Source organism: Oncorhynchus mykiss, chromosome 16, assembly GCF_013265735.2.
Source record: "Oncorhynchus mykiss isolate Arlee chromosome 16, USDA_OmykA_1.1, whole genome shotgun sequence".
Classification (NCBI taxonomy): Eukaryota; Metazoa; Chordata; class Actinopteri; order Salmoniformes; family Salmonidae; genus Oncorhynchus; species Oncorhynchus mykiss.
The window spans coordinates 14,571,362-14,592,200 of NC_048580.1; the positions used below are offsets into that span (position 1 = coordinate 14,571,362).

The following is a 20,839-nucleotide window of genomic DNA, read 5'->3' on the forward strand; positions in this document are numbered from 1 at the left end:
CAGTAGACTGCATTGTATAAGATGGCTGCCTCAGCCATCTCCAAGTTTTTTGAAGCGCCCTCTATTGATTGTTTGGTGAGGTTTCGTAAAGTAGACCTTATAGCTATAGCTGACCATTATGGATTTGTTTTCCCTGAAAGCCCTAAAGGCTGAGCTTTTGGTGCTAGTCAAGGAGGGTTTAGTGAGAACGGATTCTCTCATTGCAAGGAGAGGAGACGGGTAGACCTTCTGATGCCAAGTCGGAGGACAGGGCGGAGGAAGTGGTTCCTCGTACCCCTTTTACATTGCCCCGATTCGATCCTTTATCTTCTGCTTCGGGTCGTTCAGATGGAACTGCTAGGCTGAAGGTGAGGCTGGCTCGGTTAGAAAGGGAGCAAAAAGATAAAGAGAGACAGATGAATTTTGAACTTGAAATTAGGAAAATAGAAGCTGACAAGGAGGTGAGGATCCGATAACTGGAGCTAGAGGCTGGCTCCAGTGCGACTCTACAAGCTGCTCATCATCAAACCCACTTCGATGTGAGTAAAAACATAGCTTTAGTCCCTCCATTCCGAGAGTCGGAATTTGATTCTTATTTCTCTGCGTTTGAGCGTGTGGCCGCTGCATTGGCCACTCGAGGTTTGGCGGCTCCTGTTACAATGTAAATTGTCTGGGAAAGCCCAGGAAGTAGTAGCTGCTCTCTCCCTGGAAGACAGTTTACACTACGATACAGTTAAAACTACCGTGTTGCGGGCTTATGAGTTGGTGCCTGAAGCTTATAGACAGCGCTTCAGGAACCACAAAAAAACATCTCACCGTACATTTGTTGAATTTGCTAGGGACAAAGAGTCTCTGTTTAGTCGCTGGTGTTCAGCCAGCAAAGCTAACACCTTTGCTGATATTCAGGAGTTGATGCTGTTGGAGGACTTTAAAGGCAACCTCCCAGATAGAATAGTAGTTCATTTAAATGAACAGAAGGTGGTGACATTGGCCCAAGCAGCAGTGTTGGCAGATGAGTATGCTTTGACACACAAGACTGTCTTTGGTGCACCACGTTTTGAAGGCCGGACGATTACGTCATCAGTTCCTCGTTCAGGTCGTTTTTCCTCTGACAACCCTAAGCCTTTTCATCCGTGAATGTTTTTACTGTCACCAAAAGGGTCACGTGATTGCGGACTGCCCAGTTTTGAAAAATAAACCGAAACAGTCCCAGTCACCGTCCCCAAAAATGAAAAGTTTGGGTTTAGTCAAGTCTCTGGCTCGTCCATTGGATCGAGTTATTGATTCAGCATTTGAGAAACCGGATCCTGTCTATGCTCCGTTTATCTCTGCCGGTTATGTTTCCTTAACAGGAGAACAAGCTGATCAAAAGCCTATCCAAATCCTACGAGACACTGGGGCGGCGCAGTCAGTAATCATTACTGATGCTTTACCCTGGTCTCCTGAAACGTATTGTGGCTCGCATGTCATATTACAGGGGATGGAGACAAAAACCGTACCTGTACCATTACACTGGGTCCACTTAGTGTCAGACTTGGTATCAGGACGTTTCCGTGTTGGTGTAGTATCTACACTGCCAGTAAAAGGAGTCAAATTGCTACTAGGGAATGATATTGCTGGTGGTAATGTCATTCCTGTGTTGGAGGTAGTAGACAATCCAGAAATCAGAACTACAGATGAGAAATTGGTTCAAGCATTTCCACATGTTTTTCCTGCTTGTGTGTTAACGAGGGCACAATCTCGCAAGTTAGGAGATGTGGTGGATTTGGCTAGTTCCATTTTTGAGAATGTTGAGGTAGAAGATCATGCACAGAGTATGCCTTCTGCAATGCCGACAGTTTTTACACCTGTAGAAACTAAGGCAGGGAAAAACGAAATTGTGCCCCAATTACATGACATTCTTTTGTCTGTCACCCCCGAGAAGGTGATTGAATGTCAAAAAGAAGACACCAGTCTTCGCAAGTGTTTTGCTTTGGTAATTTCCATTGAGGAAGCTAAAACTAGAGAGACCGCCTAATTTATGGAAGCAGGAGTTTTGATGCGTAAATGGGCATCTCATGACACCATTAATGACTGGAGTGAAGTGTGTGTCAAGTGGTTGTTCCTACACCGTTCCGACAGCAGGTGCTGTCACTCGCCCATGACCAGGCGTGGTCTGGACACTTGGGGATCACAAAGACTTATAACCGGGTCCTTCGTCATTTCTTCTGGCCAGGTTTGAAGTCTGACGTGGTCCAATTTTGTAAAACATGTCACATATGTCAACTCACTGGGAAAGTGAATCAAACAGTTCCACGAGCGCCACTCTGCCCGATTCCTGTGGTGGGGGAACTGTTTGAAAGAGTGCTAATTGATTGTGTAGGTCCATTGCCGAAAACAAGGTCAGGTAACCAGTTCCTACTAACAATAATGTGCAGTGCTACTCGATACCCAGAGGCTATTCCTCTCCGTACTATAACGGCTAAGACTGTGGTGAAGGCACTAGTGAAGTTCTTCTCTACGTTTGGACTCCCTAAAGTAATCCAAACTGATCAGGGATCCAACTTCATGTCTAAACTGTTTTCAAATGTGTTAAAGACATTGTGTATTTCCCATCAGGTCTCTAGTCCGTATCATCCAGAGAGTCAAGGGGCTCTAGAACGCTGGCATCAGACGCTGAAGGCAATGCTACGCAAGTATTGTATGGATACCAGTACTGATTGGGATGAGGGGGTGCCCTTTGTCCTATTTGCTATAAGGGAAACGATACAAGAGTCCTTAGGGTTCAGCCCTGCTGACCTTGTGTTTGGACACACCCCACGGGGTCCGCTTAAAGTTTTGAAGGAGCATATCTTATCTCCTACACCCAGTAGCGCCCCTAAAAATGTGATGGAATATGTCAGTAAGATGCGGGAGAGACTGCACGCCGCATGTGCGTTAGCCCAAAAGTCTCTCTCCTCGTCTCAAACGCATGAAGTTGCATTATGACAAAAAGGCTGTTGGCCGTTCATTTGCACCAGGGGATCAAGTTTTAGTTTTGTTGCCAATCCCTGGCTCATCTCTGTCAGCACATTTTTCTGGACCATATCTGGTGGAAAAGAAAATCAATGACACCAATTATGTGATAAAGACACCAGATCGAAGGCGTTCTTCCCGTGTGTGTCATGTTAACATGCTGAAAACATATTATGTGCGTGAATCTCCCGACAGCTCCTCAAGTAAGCCGGTCCAGCCCGCCGTCTCCAGTGTGGCTGCGGTGGTGCTGAAGCCTGGCTGGGACCTAGATGAGGATAAGGAGGACGGGTTGGAGTTACGCCATACGTTACAGCAAGGTGAACGCCTATGTAATTCAGAGATGCTGAAGAAGTTACCCTCTCAAATGGAACATTTGGATAATGATCAAACTAAGGATCTTATCCTATTGATAAACAGTTTTCTCAGTGTGTTTCAGGACATTCCAAGTCGCACATCCATCTTGGAACATGACGTGGATGTGGGGAACCCTGTTCCTATACGTCAGCATCCGTACCGGGTTAATGCTAAGAAAAGGGAGGTAATGAAAAGTGAGGTAGCTTATTTATTACAGAATGACATGGCAAAACCCAGTAACAGCTCCTGGAGTTCCCCATGTATTCTCGTTCCTAAGCCTGACGGTACATCCCGCTTATGTACGGACTATCGTCGCGTAAATGCAGTTACAAAGTCTGATTCTTTTCCTCTACCTCGCTTAGATGACTGTATTGATAGAATTGGCTCTGCTGCTTACGTTAGTAAGTTAGATTTGCTAAAAGGTTATTGGCAGGTGCCTCTGACCTCTCGAGCTTCTGACATATTGGCTTTTGTTACGCCAGATAACTTTGTACAATACACTGTGATGCCCTTTGGCATGTGTAATGCACCTGCTACTTTTCAGCGGCTAGTTAACATTGTTTTTGCAGATCTGCCAAATTGTACTGCTTACCTTGACGATGTGGTGATTCATTCGTCTACTTGGTCTGATCATCTCTCCCCTTTGAAAAGTGTGTTTCAGCGGTTGGAGAATGCTTCTTTAACCCTCAATTTGGCCAAGTGTGAGTTTGGGAAGGCTACAGTGACTTACTTAGGTAAACAAGTGGGACGAGGTCAAGTGCGCCCAGTAACTGGCAAAGTGGAAGCAATTGTTGCGTTTCCTGCTCCCACTACTCGCCGCCAGTTGCGCAGATTCCTGGGGATGGTAGGGTACTATCGTACCTTCTGTAAGAATTTCTCGACGGTAGTAGCTCCCCTTTCATCTCTCGCGGGCATACATATACCCGTAGTATATTCACTGTCTAGGCACACTAGGTAAGACCTGGGCGGACCACCCCCTGTATTTTGGTTAGGGCACCAGGTGGTGCTAAATTAGGTAAAAGTGGTTAGGCAGGTAAGATAGAGGGGGGACTTTGAGATTTACTTTCTTTGCTTTGGTTCCGTCCAGCCCCTTTTCCCCATATTACCGTGTAAAGTAATAAAGTCCTTGTAAACTGTACCACATTATGCCTGTTGTCATCCTTACTCGCACCTACAGCCCATACCTCTTTCGCATCACAGAGAGTTTAGTTGTAGCAGGGTGTTGCGTTCCCTCTTCATAGAGGTGTGCGTAACAAACAGATACACTCAATATGTGGTCTCGAGACTGGACTTGAGTACTATAACCCTGGTTCCCATCAGACTGTTCCCAAAACCTACTGAAACATTCTAGAAACTTTTAAAGAACAAACAAAATGTGTTATGGGAAATTTATTGTAATATCAGGTGAATGTTTTTGCTCCCTAAAAGAAACATTGTAGAATCATCTGCCCAACTGGACAGTTTTTGTGCTTTGCGAACATATCTTTTGTGATGTCCCCACATTGTTCTCAACAGACTGTTCCCACAACCCAATGAAGAATTCTGGGAACCTTTAATAAATCCTCTTGAAACTAGGGGCACTATTTTCATTTTTGGAAAAATAACGTTCCCAAAGTAAACGGGATATTTTGTCAGGACAAGAGGCTAGAATATGCATATAATTGACAGCTTGGGATAGAAAACACTCAAGTTTCCAAAACTGTAAAAATATTGTCTGTGTATAACAGAACTGATATTGCAGGCGAAAGCCTGAGAAAAATCCAATCAGGAAGGGACTCTTATTTAGAAAGCTCCGCGTCCCTAATGAGCAGTGAATGAGATATCAACCAGATTCCTTTTTCTATGGCTTCCCTAATGTGTCTAGTGTCACAATACATAGTTTCAGGCTTTTATTTTGAAAAAGGAGCCTGAACGTCAACATTGCGTCAGTGGTCAGCTGGAGTCTCTCAGTGTTTTGTGCGTAAGGGACAAATGCGGCCATTGTTTCTCTCTTTCCTACTAAGAAGCCACCTGTCCCGGTTGATATATTATCGAATAGATATTTGAAAAACACCTTGAGGATTGATTATAAACAACGTTTGCCATGTTTCTGTCGATATTATGGAGCTAATTTGGAATATTTTTCGGCGTTGTCGTGACCGCAATTTCCGGTCGAATTCTCAGCCAAACGTGAAGAACTAACATAGTTATTTCAGCTACAAAAAAAATATTTTGGGAAAAAAGGAACATTTGCTATCTAACTGGGAATCTTGTGAGTGAAAACATCTGAAGCTCATCAAAGGTAAACTATTTAATTTGATTACTTTTCTGATTTTCGTGACCAGGTTGCCTGCTGCTAGCTAGGCATAATGCTATGCTAGGCGATCAATAAACTTACACAAATGCTTGTCTTGCTTTGGCTGTGAAGCATATGTTCAAAATCTGAGATGACAGGGTGATTAACAAAAGGCTAAGCTGTGTTTCAATACATTTCACTTGTGATTTCATGAATATGAATATTTTCTAGTAATATTAATGTCCGTTGCGTTATGCTAATTAGTGTCAGTTGATGACAACGCTCCCGGATCCGGGATGGGTAGTTACAAGAGGTTTTAAAGAACAGGTTAAATGTGTTCTAGGAACATTCTTGAGTCATCAGACAAATGTTTTATACAAACATTCTATGATCATCACCACGACTGGACAGTTTTTGTGTTATAAGAACATTTCCCACGACATAACAATAGTTCTGGGAACTTTCACAGAAACCAATTTTGGTTTGCTGGGTAGTCAGTGAGGAGAAACAGAGCTGGTCTCTTCCCTATGGGACAGAGGAGTACACAGTGTCCCGTAATAGTGCTCTTCTTTTGAATAGATCTACTGAAGGAACCAAATAGGGAGCTGGTGGAAGGTAATGCCCAATATGGGAAATATAGAGTATTATATGACGCAACAGCATACAGTGTGTGTTGCCATGGCCACATACAGAGCTTTGTTGACAGTGGCCCTGTAGCTGCTTGTCCTACAGTCGTTATTACAGGATGCTTGGCATGTTCTCCCTCAGCCACTACTGACTGGTGTTTGATCAGGCCACTCATGTTAGGGAGCAGGAAATTATAGGCTGGCAAAAGCACTACATTAGCTGAAATAATGTGTGTGATTGAAATACAGTAATAGCTTAGCGGTATAGTAGCATGTAGAAATAGAAGTCATTCATATCTAATTTCTATGGGTAGCCTACTCATTTTGAGTTTTCATGTCTTAAGATGTCGTGCTGAAGCACTTTACAGTCATTCATGTCATTCATGTCCTATGGTGTTTTCTACTAATGGTTTCTTCGAATGGTCTCATGCCTTCAACACAAATGCATACTAAACCAATTAACTAGTTGGTTGTTATTTCCATTATGTTCCTGTTGAATATAACACCCTGTATGTGTTTCACTGGGACATATTCATGAAAATGTATAGTTAAGAAACTGACAGTATTCAGTACAATTTAAACAGATAACTGACAGTATTCTGGCAGGTTCTCGTGTATGCTTTGCCTCAAGGACTGCAGTATGTTCCACAGGGTGGTTTCCACACTCTGATTTCTGTGTGCTAAGAAACCCACCCCAAGACATCTCAGAAATTGGGCCATAACCTTCACTGTTTTAAAGAAAAAGTTTACTGACTATCTCGTCGAGGCTTGCTGTGCTACAATACCACTGGGTAGTGCCACAGAGGTCGTAGCTTCAGAACTGTAAACTCAAAAACATCTATCAGACTTACAGCCATCTTGAGACAAAGGAGGAGTGACCACCAGCAGCAGAATCATCATACTCACCCTTTTCACGTCTTTTCCAAACGTCTCACTGAAGCTGGTGCCCAGTATTTCAAACTGGACGTGGGAATTGGATCCGTTCGCTTTGAAATCCATCGTTCCTGTAAGGCCTGTGATATGTCCCTGTGATGGGAGGGAGATAGAAAGAGAGAGAGAGAGAGAATATAGGATGAATTTCATAGAAAGAGTGAGATCTCACAGAACCACGACAAGACCACCTGTCCAGTTCCAAGCCCTTTAGTATCAAGACCATAACGAAACTGCGTTCCCAAAGCCAGTTTAATATTGTGGTTGAATCAGTTTGAACCTGTGACACTGTGATAGGGACAGGCCGAGATCTCTGAGACAAAGATATCTATCCCATGTCCCCCCAGGGACAGATTAGACTCTAACCACAGCTCTCTGTGGCTCATAGAACGTTAAATGAGCATGAAATTGAAGTGCACACACACACACACACACACACACACACCTGCCAATACTGCTCTAAAGACATCATTGGGAAAATGGACCCCAAAACCCATAAGTGCCACTGCAGAGGAGATCTAGTACGTAGCTCCTTTTAGTGCTGAAGATATTGCGTCTGGAGAATGGCAATAGAATGGCAACCATCTTCATCTCCCACAGCTGAGCATCTCCAGTTGTAACGCAAGTAGAGTGAATTAGATTCAAGGACTGTTTCTTTTACTCTTTTCTGCTTCTGACTTTGATTCAAGGCCTTGTGCCCTTCTGCTTTAGAAAAACATTGGATTCACAACCTATGTTCCTTAAAAAACCTTTCAAGTATTCAGCATGATGAATGTCAATCAATCACAATCACAATAAATAAAATATATCTTTGTTTCACAGCAATGACTAGGAAAATTAGGAAAAAAATTCATAGAGTATAAGGTTAGAAAAAGGTTCATATTCACGTTCTGAACTAAAGTTTACCATCTGGATGTTCTCCAGCATGGACCAGCCTCCATTCCAAGGCTTGGTGGACTTCTTGATGCAGTTCAGACTGGCCATGCTGTGCCACTTCCTGTCCACCAACTTCCTCTGGAAGGCGTTAGCCAGTGCCAGCACACTATCATACAGGTACAAGTTGGACACCTGGAATACAGAGGAAGGAGGAGGGAGAAAACACCATATAATTAGACATTGGACCCTAGAATGGGCATTAGCATCCTAGTAACGTGCCTAACAATCGTCCATCTTGGTCAAGAAAACGTCCATTCTAGAAACTGATTACATACAGTATCGTGAAATGTTCTATCAAACAATACATTTCTAAGGTCTCTGTTGAAAACACAGACTACAGTGATTGGAGACCACAGAAACCAGTTAAACGTGATTAGATCATTGTTGATGCACAACAGTAAAATTGAAGCTGCACCATAATGGTTGATGTGTTTGATAGGACCATGATTTCCAATGGGTATTTGTCTGTTTGTGTGTCATGACGACATGGAAAACTACTGCAAAATACACATGCATGCACACTCACACACACACCCCCGTCTACCACACTCTCCTATCAAAGTGACACACAGCATGACAGCCCCCTTGAGCAGATGTGAGTGCAGTACCAGAGTCGAACCAGAGCCATGGAGCAGAAACGAAATGCACAGTGACAAATAAACAGCGGAGCAGTCCAACTGTTTCAGCTATGAAGGACGCAGGACATCACACTGGGCTGCGATAATGTCATAACCTGCACTGACAATTCATGCCATCTCCATTCTCCAGCATGTTAGAATAACAACATCAAGCAATACCGAGCTGCATCTGCATTATAATGCTATAGGCTACCTCATACATCCACCCCTCATCATGATATGCTTGTGATAACACACATATCTGTTGCAATTATTATTCCTTTTGTCATTTTAGAGTGTGAACCCACAATCAGGACCAGGCCCGTAATGTGCAGGCCTACTAGAGGCTTGTAATTCACACAGTAAAGCAGTCTGCACTAGTTTGTGGCCAGATAAGAAGCCTCAAGAACAGCTATGAGCAAGGCTGGGCTTGGCTAACTGAGTCCAGGCAGTGCTAACTGAGGCTGGACTAAGACTGGGTAGTCTGGAAAACCCGACCCTAGGTAAAAGGGTGTCTGGTTTGAATGATGGACTTTAGGCATAGAGGAACTACGTCACTGCCTTCATCGATAACGAAAAACTCCCAACAAATTACGAGGCAAACCAAAGTTTGCAGGCAAAACCTTAGCAGTGGTTCATATGATGCAAAATGCAGCTTCATGCAAAATGCTTCATACAGGGATGATTTCTGTATTTTGAAGGGTACATAAAGTAATGGCGTAGACACTGACGTAGTTCCCCTATGACAAAAGAGTCCATCATTGAAACTGCGTTTGCCTAGGGTCAGGTTTACGAGACTAAGGCTGAGCTGGGCTAACTAAGTCTAGGCAGGGCTAAGGCTGGACCGTTGATAGAACATCTGCCTGGGTAGTGTGTAGCTGAAGAACTGGGAGAGCGACACTGGCTACAACGTCCCCATCACTCCCAACCCCCACGACCTAAATCTCTCCATCAGTGAAACGTAGAGACGGCAAGAAAAGCAACAAATAAAATAAAATATTATTTGTCCCATGCGCCAAATACAACAAGTGTAGACCTTACCATGAAATGCTTACTGACAAGTGTTTATCCAACAATGCAGTTATTTTTAAGTAAACAAGAAAAAATAAATATATTCAGTACCATTCAAAAGTTACTCATTCAACGGTTTTTCTTAATCTTTTTGCTATTTTCTACATTGTAAAATAATAGTGAAGACATCGAAACTATGAAATAACACATATGAAATCATGTAATAACCAAAGAAATGTTAAACAAATCAGAAAATATTTAGTATTTTTGTTTCCACCCGTTAGCCACCAGTTGCCTTGATGGCAGCTTTCACACTCTTTTCCAACAGTCTTGAAGGAGTTCCCACATATGCTGAGCACTTGTTGGCTGATTTTTCTTCACCCTGTGGTCTGACTCATCCCAAACCATCTCAAATAGGTTGAGGTCAGGTGATTGTGGAGGCCAGGTCATCTGATGCAGCACTCCATCACTCTCCTTCTTGGTCAAATAGCCCTTACACAGCCTGGACGTGTGATGGGCCATTGTCCTGTTGAAAAACAAATGATTCTCCCGCTAAGCGCGAACCAGATGGGATCGTGTGTAGCTGCAGAATGATGTGTTAGCAATTCTCATTAAGTTTGCCTGGAATTCTAAAAAAAATAATTGACAGTGTTACCAGCAAAGCACCCCCACACCATCACGCTTCCTCCTCCATGCTTCACGGTGGGAACCACACATGCAGAGATCATCGGGTCACCTACTCTGTGTCTCACAAAGACATGGTGGTTGGAACCAAAAATCTCCAATTTGGACTCAACAGACCAAAGGACAGATTTTGACCAGTCTAATGTTCATTGCTTGTGTTTCTTGGCCCAAGCTAGTCTCCTCTTCTTAATGGTGCCCTTTAGTAGTGGTTTCTTTGTAGAAAATCCACCATGAAGGCCTGATTCACGCAGTCTCCTCTGAACAGTTGATGCTGATATGTGTCTGTTACTTGAACTCTATGAAGCATGTATTTTATGCTGCAATTTCTGAGGATGGTAACTCTAATGAACTTATCCTCTGCAGCAGAGGTAACTTTGGGTCTTCCTTTCCTGTGGCGGTCCTCATGAGAGTGAGTTTCATCATAGCGCTTTATGGTTTTTGCGACTGCACTTGAAGAAAGACATTTTCCGAATTGACCTTCATATCTTAAAGTAATGATGGACTGTCATTTCTCTTTGCTTATTGAGCTGTTCATGCCATAATACGGACTTGTTCTTTTACCAAATAGGGCTGTCTTCTGTATACCATCCCTACCTTGTCACAATACAACTGATTAGCTGAAATGCATTAAGAAGGAAATAAATTCCACAAATTAACTTTAAACAAATCACACCAGTTAATTGAAATGCATTCCAAGTGACTACCTCAAGAAGCTGGTTGAGAGAATGCCAAGAGTTTGCAAAGCTGTCGTCAAGGTAAAGGGTGGCTACTTTGAAGATTCTCAAATACAAAATACATTTGGATTTGATAAACACTTTTTTGGTTACGACATGATTCCGTATGTGGTATTTCATAGTGTTGATGTCTTTACTATTCTTGTAGAAAATAATAAAAATAAAGAACAACCCTTGAAAGAGTAGGTGTGTCCAAACTTTTGACTGACACTATATATAATAAAATAATAAAATGAAGTAAGCTAAAGTGAAAAAAGTAAAGAAATAAATAAAAATAAATACGCTATATACATCCAGGGGGTACCGGTACCGAGTCAATGTGCAGGGAAATAGGTTCGTCGAGGAAATTCAGGTATAATATGTACATGTAGGTAGGGGTAAAGTGACTATACATAGATAATAAACAGCGAGAATCAGCAACGTAAAAAAGGGGTTGAATGCATGTAGTGCGGATAGCCATTTGATTAACTGTAGCAATCTTATGGCTTGGGGGTATAAGGTGTAAGGAGCCTTTTGGACTTAGACTTGGCGCTCTGGTACTGCTTGCCGTGCGGTAGTAGAGGGAACAGTCTATGACCAGGGTGGCTGAAGGCCCAATTTTTAGGACCATCCTCTGATACCGCCTGGTATTGAGGTCCTGGATGGCAGGCAGGCTTGGCAACAGTGATGTACTGGGCCGGATTTACTACCCTCTGTAGCGCCTTGCTGTCAGATGCCGAGCAGTTGCGAGGCCAAGCAATGATGCAACCAGACAGGATGCTCTTGCAGCTGTAGAACTTTTTGAGGATCTGAGGACCCATGCCAAATCTTTTCAGTCTCCTGAGGGGGAATAGGCTTTGTCGTGCTCCCTTCACGACTGTCTTGGTGTGTTTGGACCATGATAGTTTGTTAGTGATGTGGACACCAAGGAACTTGAAGATCTTGACCCGCTCCATTACAGCCCCGTTGATGTGAATGGGGGCGTGCTTGACCCTCCTTTTCCTGTAGTCCACGATCATCTCCTTTGTCTTGATCACGTTGAGGGAGAGGTTGTTGTCGTGGCACCACAATGCCAGGTTTCTGACCTCCTCCTTATAGGCTGTCTCATCATTGTCTGTGATCAGGCTTACCACCGTTGACAAACTTACTGATGGAGTTGTATTTATGTGTGATCATGCAGTCATGGGTGAACAGGGAGTACAGGAGGGGACTAACCACGCACCCCTGAGGGGCCCCTGTGATGAGGATCAGCGTGGCAGATGTGTTGTTGCCTACCCTCACCACCTGCTGGCATCCCATCAGGAAGTTCAGGATCAATTTGCAGGGGGAGGTGTTTAGTCCCAGTGTTTTAACTCAGTGATGAGCTGTGAGGGCACTACGATGTTGAAAGCTGAGCTATAGTCAATGAACAGCATTCTCACATAGGGGATTCCTTTTGTTTGTCCAGGTGGAAAAGGGCAGTATGGAGTGCAATAGAGATTGCATCATCTGTGGATCTGTTGGGGCGGTGTGCGAATTGGAGTGGGTCTAGTGTTTCCGGGATGATGGTGTTGGTGTGAGTCATGACGAGCCATTCTAAGCACTTCATGGCTACAGACGTGAGTGCTATGGGTGGTAGTCATTTAGGTCGTTACCTTGGGGTTCTTGGGCACAGGGACTATGGTGGTCTACTTGAAACGTGGGTATTACAGACTCAGTCAAGGAGAGGTTAAAAATATCAGAGTAGACACTTGCCAGTTGGTCAGCGCATGCTCTGAGTAAGATAATCTGTCGGGCCCTGCAGTCTTGTGAAGGTTGAGCTGTTTAAAGGTCTTATTCACATCGTCTACTGAGAGCGTAATCACCAGTCGTCCATAACAGCTCGTGTGCTCATGCATTGTTCAGTGTTGCTTGCCTCGAAGCTAGCATAGAAGCATTTAGCTCATCTGGTAGGCTTAAGTCACTGGGCAGCTTGCTACTAGGTTTCCATTTCTAGTTCATAACAGTTAGCAAGCCCTGCCACATCCGACGAGCGTCAGAGCCGGTGTAGTAGGATTCAGTCTCAGCCCTGTATTGATGCTTTGCCTGTTTGAATATTCTTCAGAGGGCATTGCGGGATTTCTTTTAATCGGCCAGATTAGTGTCCAGCTCCCTAAAAGTGGCAGCCCTTTATCTCAGTGCAGATGTTGCCTGTACTACATGGCTTCTGGTTGGGATATGTACGGTCTCTGTAGGGACGACGTCATCGATGCACTTATTGATGAAGCCGGTGACTGATGTGGTATACTCCTCAAAATCCATCGGATGAATCCCAAAACATATTCCAGTCTGTGCTAGCAAAACGTTCCTGTTGCTTAGCATCCACATCATCTGACCACTTCCATGTTGAGCGAGTCACTGGTACTTCCTGGTTGAGTTTTTGCTTGTAATCAGGAATCAGGAGGATAGAATTGTGGTCAGATTTGCCAAATGGAGGGCGAGGGAGAGCTTTGTACGCATCTCTGTGTGTGGAGTAAAGGTGGTCTAGAGTTTTTTTTCCTTTGGTTCCTTTGACATGCTGGTCGAAATGAGGTAAAACGGATTCACGTTTTCCTGCATTAAAGTCGCGGGCCACTAGGAGTGCCAATTCTGGATGAGCATTCAGCAACAACAACAACAACAACTTTGCATGTTTACTCCCTTATCACTTCTGTCCTCTCCTCTGCTTTGTTGTTAGTTGTGTCCTTTCCTGTTTCTGTGTTTTGATGATAACCTTCTTATTACTTCACTATCACAACATGTTCAACCAGACATTAACAACAAGTGACCCCGTTAGAAGTCTCCATCGAGAGTTCTGTGATTGGCTATCTCAGTCACGCTCATCCCACCCATAGAAGTGGAGTGAATCAATATATTATGGAGGTGATTTGCTGTGTGCCAGTATACCGACAGAGTGAAGAAATGCATATGGCTAATTTGTTAATACATGGATAATTTACAGCTTTCCAGGGTATGAGAACGAGATACAGTAGTGATAAAAGTGCAAATTCAGCGACAGACTGCTGATGGGGTTTCACCGGCACCATGAACCAGCATTTTTCTTGTCATGAGGGTGATTTAACATCAAAGAGTGTTTAACCCTCTTTTGCATTAATTATTGAGATAAGAGCCCCTGGAGGATTTGGGCCATCTGTTAACGGTTAGCGATAGCGAGAGTTCAGGTGGGTTCAAGGAGGTTTTCAGTCAGAGACACCTCTGGTTACATAAAGGTGGAACAGAGGGGAGGGATGTCAGAGAGCAGCATCCATGTGATCTCGTTGAGTGGTTTGACTGAGAATGTCTAGCTGCTATCTAGCTGCCATATCAAAGAGGTATCTTTGATAACTTTGTCATCATATAGTACTTGTGTTGCTTCCTCTACTGTTACTATTAAGGGGTAACATACTCAAAAATATATTCTTGTCATAAACTGCAGGCAGTGATTTAACAGTGTTTACTCCAAGTTTACGAGAATCTCAGATTATTATTTGTTGGATTCTTAGCAATAAGGTGTAGGTTGCTTGGATGAGTAAACCGAAATAACTAAAATGAATGGTAAGTTCAGTCTGAAATAGTGTTAGGAGAGTCAGGGGACTGAAAGCAAAACAACTAATGAGTCAATAGGAATCACAGGTCTAACTTCTCTCTAGCATCCTGGTGCTCTCAACCATAGAAATATAATCTCTAGAATTGGAATCCCCATTCAATGAGTCTAAGTCCCTTCTAGTGATTATATATCTATGCTCTCAACCAACTCTTCCTTATCTGTCCTACAGGCCTCCAAAAAATGTCACTGTATCCCGCCACATGTCAATGGCACAGCCTTGTGGAACATCTCATCATCCATTATCACTCAATGGGATATAAACTATAGGTGCTGTTGACCTTCAGAGGCCCACAGGTCACATGCTCAGTGATACTGTAAACAGACATTCTGGGGCTGTCCCTGACGTGACATGTGATAGGAGTCACTGACCTAACCCCCAGAGGCAGCATCAGATAACAGCAAAAGTAGACATGGCTACAGCGCTAACATTTCTTCGAAATACATAATTGTTGTTTCTTATGTATTTGTTATGATCGACCTTGAAGATTTTAGTAAAGAGCTAATGTAATTTGACTCTGAATATGATATGTGGGGACTGACAATTTTTCCTGACCAAATCTCCTGACAGGAATAACTCGGGACTCGAGCCCCTGGTCAGGTTACAGGGCCAGGAAAGATGCTTGACCCTAGGGATATAAGACCACTGGCCTTGATGTGAAGGCCCCCTGTTGAACTGACCTCAAGTGACTGTAAGTATCCTTCCTGGGGGTCACAGAGTAAGGAGGAGATGCGGTGGTTGTTCCTCATGCAGCGCACGCTGCTGTCCCTCCACAGCGGGAAGATCTGACGAATCACTGTCATCCGCCCCAATGCACTGTGGGCCAGCTCCATGATCTCAGTGTCACTGATCTCCTACAGACAGAAGGGGAAAGAAGGGAAGAGGAGGGGAGAGAAGGGGAGAGGAGGTGAGAGGGGGAGAGAAGGGGAGAAGAAGGGAGAGAGGGGGAGAAGGGGTGAGAAGAGGAAAGGGTAGAGAAGAGGAGAGGGGAAGAGAGGAGGAGAGGAGGAGAGCGGAAGAGAAGGGGAGAGGGGTAGATAAGGGGAGAGGAGGAGAGGGGTAGAGAAGTGGAGAGGAGGAGAGGGGAAGAGTAGGGGAGAAGGAGAGACAAGAGGAAAGGAGGGGAGAGGCGGAGAGAAGGGGAGAAGGAGAGACACGAGGAAAGGAGGGGAGAGAAGGGGAGACATGTTACAGCATAAAAAAAGATGAAACAAAAACTGTCCTGCCTGTTACTACAGACTACCAACTATGACAAGGTGGACAGAGTCCCTGTGTACGGTGACCGTATTAAGAAATCTCTCCGATGAGTATGAATATGGATGCTTTGCTGCATGAAAGAGCTTCTTCCTTCACCTCCTATTTCCTTGGGTCTGCTTGCTGTTTACATCACAGTGCTCACTCAGCCTGCAGGCAAACTCTGAGCTCCTTCCTGGGAGACCCACCCGGTCCAAGGCCCCATCACCTCACCTGCCGCATCCACCCCCTGGATATGTGCTAGTCAGCCACTGCAAGCCCCTGGCCCCCGGCTCCCTGCTCACCCCACCACCACAGCTGTTGGCTTGTCTTCTCAGACTTTGTTTGTTTTTATCGTATTTTCTGCTGGCTTGGGCTTCCCTCAGCCCTGTGGGACTGGGAAATGAACCCAGGCGGGCTTGCACAATTCCAGTCTGCACTTTGCCTGGCATAGCATGTCCATACTCCTGATTCCTGACACTGTCAGGCCCACCTCAACGGTGGTTTCCTGGATACAGATTAAGCCTAAAAAGCAAACTTAATGGTGAATCTCAATTGAAAAGTATTTTTGGGGCTTAATCTGTATCCCGGGATACCACCCCATTTTTGTCTGAAGCAGCAGGGAAGCCTACTGTTCTGTATCACTTCCACGTCAATCAGAGAGAGAATTCTCGCATGACATGATAATAATAACAGACACATCTGGTACTGACCATTTGGCAGTGATGCATGGTTAATTTACCCCACAACTATAACGTGATATGGAGGAAATAAATGCTGGTCAAAGCTTTAAAAAATAATATCTCATCACAAAACTGAGCTGACAAATTATTCAATGGCAGATGCTCTGATAAAAATAATAAATTGAAGCAGTGTGGGTAATGTTTTACTCATCATCACGTTGGTATTTTGTCCATATATATAAAGATGCCAAAGTTTTACACACAGATGTTTTGTTAAATCTGGAGACATATTCTTTTTTGGTTGTAGTTTTCACCCTGTCATAGGTAATAGGGTATATGGTGTACAGTATGCAACATTTGCTTTCATAGGATAACCAGAGGCAAAGTCATTAATACATTAATGAGCTACATCGGGTGATTGGTTAAGCCTTTTTGGGTGTGTGACATCACACAGATTTTTCCTTTCCACAAACTGCCTGTTGCTTGATATGAGCAAGTTTGCCCAAATGTATCAAATCCACAATTAGTTGGCTAGTAGTGGCTACTGCCTTTAGTGTGCCAGCTAGCTACATTTCAGTAATTTAGCTAGCCTCCTAAAAGCAGTGGTCAGTGGATAAACTACAGTAAATATGAGTTGAACATATTTGTCTGAAAACGAATTAGTCACCAGTTATTGTTGTCCATGGTGTTATCATGTCTAACCAGTGGGCTCCTGAGTCTAGCTAGCGGAGTCGTTTGGCATCCACGATTAGCTAACTGTAATAGTTAGCAATTGGGTACTGCTTGGCCAATGTGAGCCAGCATGCTAGCTAGCTACTTTTCAGTCAGTGGATATCCTTCTAAATGCGGTGGTCACTGGAGAAACTAGCTATGAGTTTAACATATTTTGGTGAAAACAAACTAGTAGCCAGATGTTGTTGCCCATGGTTGAATAATATCTAACCAGCTGGCTCCTGAATCCTATGTGACATGTCTACTGTATATGCCTATTAGGTCCCGAGTCCAGGCGCAGTTTAGCTAATGTTAGCTAGCTAGCATTCCTAGCTGAGCTTTTATAGAAAACGGCTAAGATGATTCAAACTCTGTGGCTAGCTAACAAGCCCTTCTCTGCAACAATGTTATTCAACAATATTATTGGGGTACGGTACAATTAGATGTATTTTAATTTGAAAGTAACTGTCATGGAGGGTGGGGGTTAGTACTGGTTTTAGGGTTGTCACTAGTTACCACAGACAAAGGCAAGTTTTAGATCCGAGGGAGAGATACTTTTGAGGAGATAGGACACTCCATTGGAAATGAACGTCCATTGTGAATTTTGCCCATGCATGATCAATGAGCCGCATGGTGCTTTCTGGGCGATTCTGGGACAAGGAGAGCTTTCCTTCAAGGATTGAATGGGAGTTAACTGGAAGTTAGCTCAAAAACACAAAATTAGTATGAATTTCGTTACAGAATTTCGTTACAGGAAGTACAACATCTCTCACAAGAGATGTGAGATAATTAACTTGTTCTATGTAATATCGTATAGCTTTGGAATCGTGGCGTTACATACACTACATGACCAAAGGTTTGTGGACACCTGCTCGTTGAACATCTCATTCCAAAATCATGGGAAGGCTTTCCACTAGATGTTGGAACATTGCTGAGGGGACTTGCTTCAATTCAGCCACAAGACCATTAGTGAGGTCGGGCACTGATATTTGGCGATTAGGCCTGGCTCGCAGTCGGCGTTCCAATTCCCAAAGGTTTTCGATAGGGTTAAGGTCCGGGCTCTGTGCAGGCCAGTAAAGTTCTTCCACACCGGTCTCAACAAACCACTTCTGTGTGGACCTCGCTTTGTGCATGGGGGAATTTTCATGCTGAAACAGGAAAGGGCTTTCCCCAAAATGTTGCCACAAAGTTGGATGCACTGACTAGTCTAGAATGTCATTGTATGCCTTGGCGTTAAGATTTCCATTCAATCAAACTAAGGGGCCTAGACCGAACCAATAAATCCAACCCCAGACCATTATTCCTCATCCACCAAACTTTACAGTTGGCACTATGCATTGGGGCAAGTAAGGTTTGGCATCCGTCAAACCCAGATTTCTCCAAATGGTGAAGAGCGATTCATCACTCCAGGGAACGTGTTTCCACTGTTCCAGAGGCCAATGTCGGCAAACTTTACACCACTTCAGAGTCTTGGCATTGTGCATGGTGATCTTAGGCTTGTGTGCGGCTGCTCGGCCATGGAAGCCCATTTCATTAAGCTCCCGACGAACAATTATTGTGCTGATGTTGCTTCCAGAGGCCGTTTGGAACTCAAATCAAATCAGATGTTATTGGTCACATGTGTTTAGCAGATATTATTGCGGGTGTAGTGAAATGCTCGGTAGTGAGTGTTGCAACCAAAAAAACTTACTTTTTTTACATTCTAGACGCTTCAGCACTTGGCGGTTCTGTTCTGTGAACTTGTGTGGTCTACCGCTTCGCGGCTGAGCACTTACAGTTGATGGGGGCAGTTCTAGCAGGGCAGAAATTGTTGGAAAGTTGGCATCCTACGACAGTGCCATGCTGAAAGTCACTGAGCTCTTCAATAAAGGCATTCTACTGCCTATTTTTGTCTATGGAGAATGCATGTATGTGTGCTTGATTTAATACACTAGTCAGCATTGGGTGTGGCTGAAATAGCCATATTGTTGTATAAATATGGCCAATGTCCATGTTGAAAGTCACTGAGCTCTTCAGTGAGGGGATTCTCCTACCAATTTTTGTCAATTGAGAATGCATGTATGTGTGCTTACATTTATACACTAGTCAGCAACGGGTGTGGCTAAAATATCCATATTTTTGTGTTTACTCTATATTGTACGAAAATAGGAAAGTTTCTTGACTAATGCCGCGTTCAAGTGCTAGTTGGAACTAGGAAACTCAAAAATGTCAGACTCGCTAACTAACTGGTTGTAATTATACACGTGCCGCTTTCAACCAGTTAGCTAGTCAAAAATGTGGGAGTTTGTTAATCCTAGCACGTGAACACGGCACATACCCTGACTTGGAGAAGTGTGATGATTAGCTTAGCAACCGCATGATGCAGCATGACAACTTGAACACATTTAGTTGACAGTCTACTGGGTGATGTTCCCTTCGTTCATTACCCATTGGGATTCCTATCTCTTACTTTCTCTAATATCTCTGTCCGAGGGGAGAGAAATTGTCCGCCATTGTTTTGTGTTTTGCTAGGGGCTCGAAGTGATGACCCCAATAAGGATCAACCAGTCACCCGATGGATAACAATGACTTTGCCTCCGTCTATCCCCCAAAGAAAAGTTTACGTACAGCAGTGCAGTACAGAGCATCCTACTGGATGTGTCAACTGTGAACATATTTTTCCCATTAAATTGAATTGTTTCTTTCCCACATCAGTGCAGATCTGGGCGGGCTGGGGGTTAGTGTTAGCACTCTCTTCTCCTGGCCTCAAATGCCCCTCCTGATTTCACACTCCGATGTGTCCAACATCTTCAGGTGCTGTGCAGGCTGTGCCTCTATCCTGCCGACCCCCAGGACAGACCATCTGGTCATCCAACAGTCCCGAAGATTGGAGCCGACCTACTGTAGAATCTCAAGCTCCAGACAGGAGTGTGGCCCAGGAGATGGATGATGGGAGATAGACTATGGACTTATAACATAAGGATATTTTGATGGAGCACACAACTGTTTAACCCCTGGCCCGGTCTTCCATAAAGACTCATGTTTATGTAGACAGAGTAGTGTTGATCTTGGCCTGGGCCTCTAAACTCTCTGTATCAGATTAATAATTAAGGTAAAGCTACAGCAGTGTTCAGGAGGATATGTCTGATAAAACAACACCAAGGTTAGAGTGTACCAGCTAGGAAAAGCTAGCTACATACTGTAGGGTGAGAGTGCAGTATGGTTGTACTAGAACCATAACATGCAATACATTATGAAGTAAACATATTTTCTGGTTCTGACAGAAAAACTATAAATAGTTTTGAAAAAGCAGCCTCAAAAGAAACATAGTTATTGAAGATAAATGAACAGTGCACGCTACTCACAGTACGTGTTTCTACACAACTCTGGAAAAACGTCTGATCTACAGTAATCTCTCTTCAAAGAAAATCAATATCATAAGACTTTGAAATGTATATTTAGAATCATTTTTCTTATTCTGTTTGACTGATACGAAATGTAATTAAACAACA

General features: G+C 43.7%; 1 protein-coding gene across 2 annotated transcripts in view; it reads right to left on the bottom strand.

Annotated features, from left to right (window-relative positions):
- Nucleotides 1–20,839, bottom strand: part of grid1b (glutamate receptor, ionotropic, delta 1b) — a 390,652-nt gene that overhangs the window by 54,043 nt on the left and 315,770 nt on the right. For both annotated transcript variants that reach the window (XM_036946260.1, XM_036946259.1), the window contains exons 6-8: nt 15,402–15,575; nt 8,065–8,226; nt 7,135–7,254 (exon numbers count right to left, since the gene is read on the bottom strand). In XM_036946260.1, the coding sequence (XP_036802155.1) occupies nt 7,135–7,254; nt 8,065–8,226; nt 15,402–15,575 (456 nt within the window). The remainder of the gene's footprint in view (nt 1–7,134; nt 7,255–8,064; nt 8,227–15,401; nt 15,576–20,839) is intronic.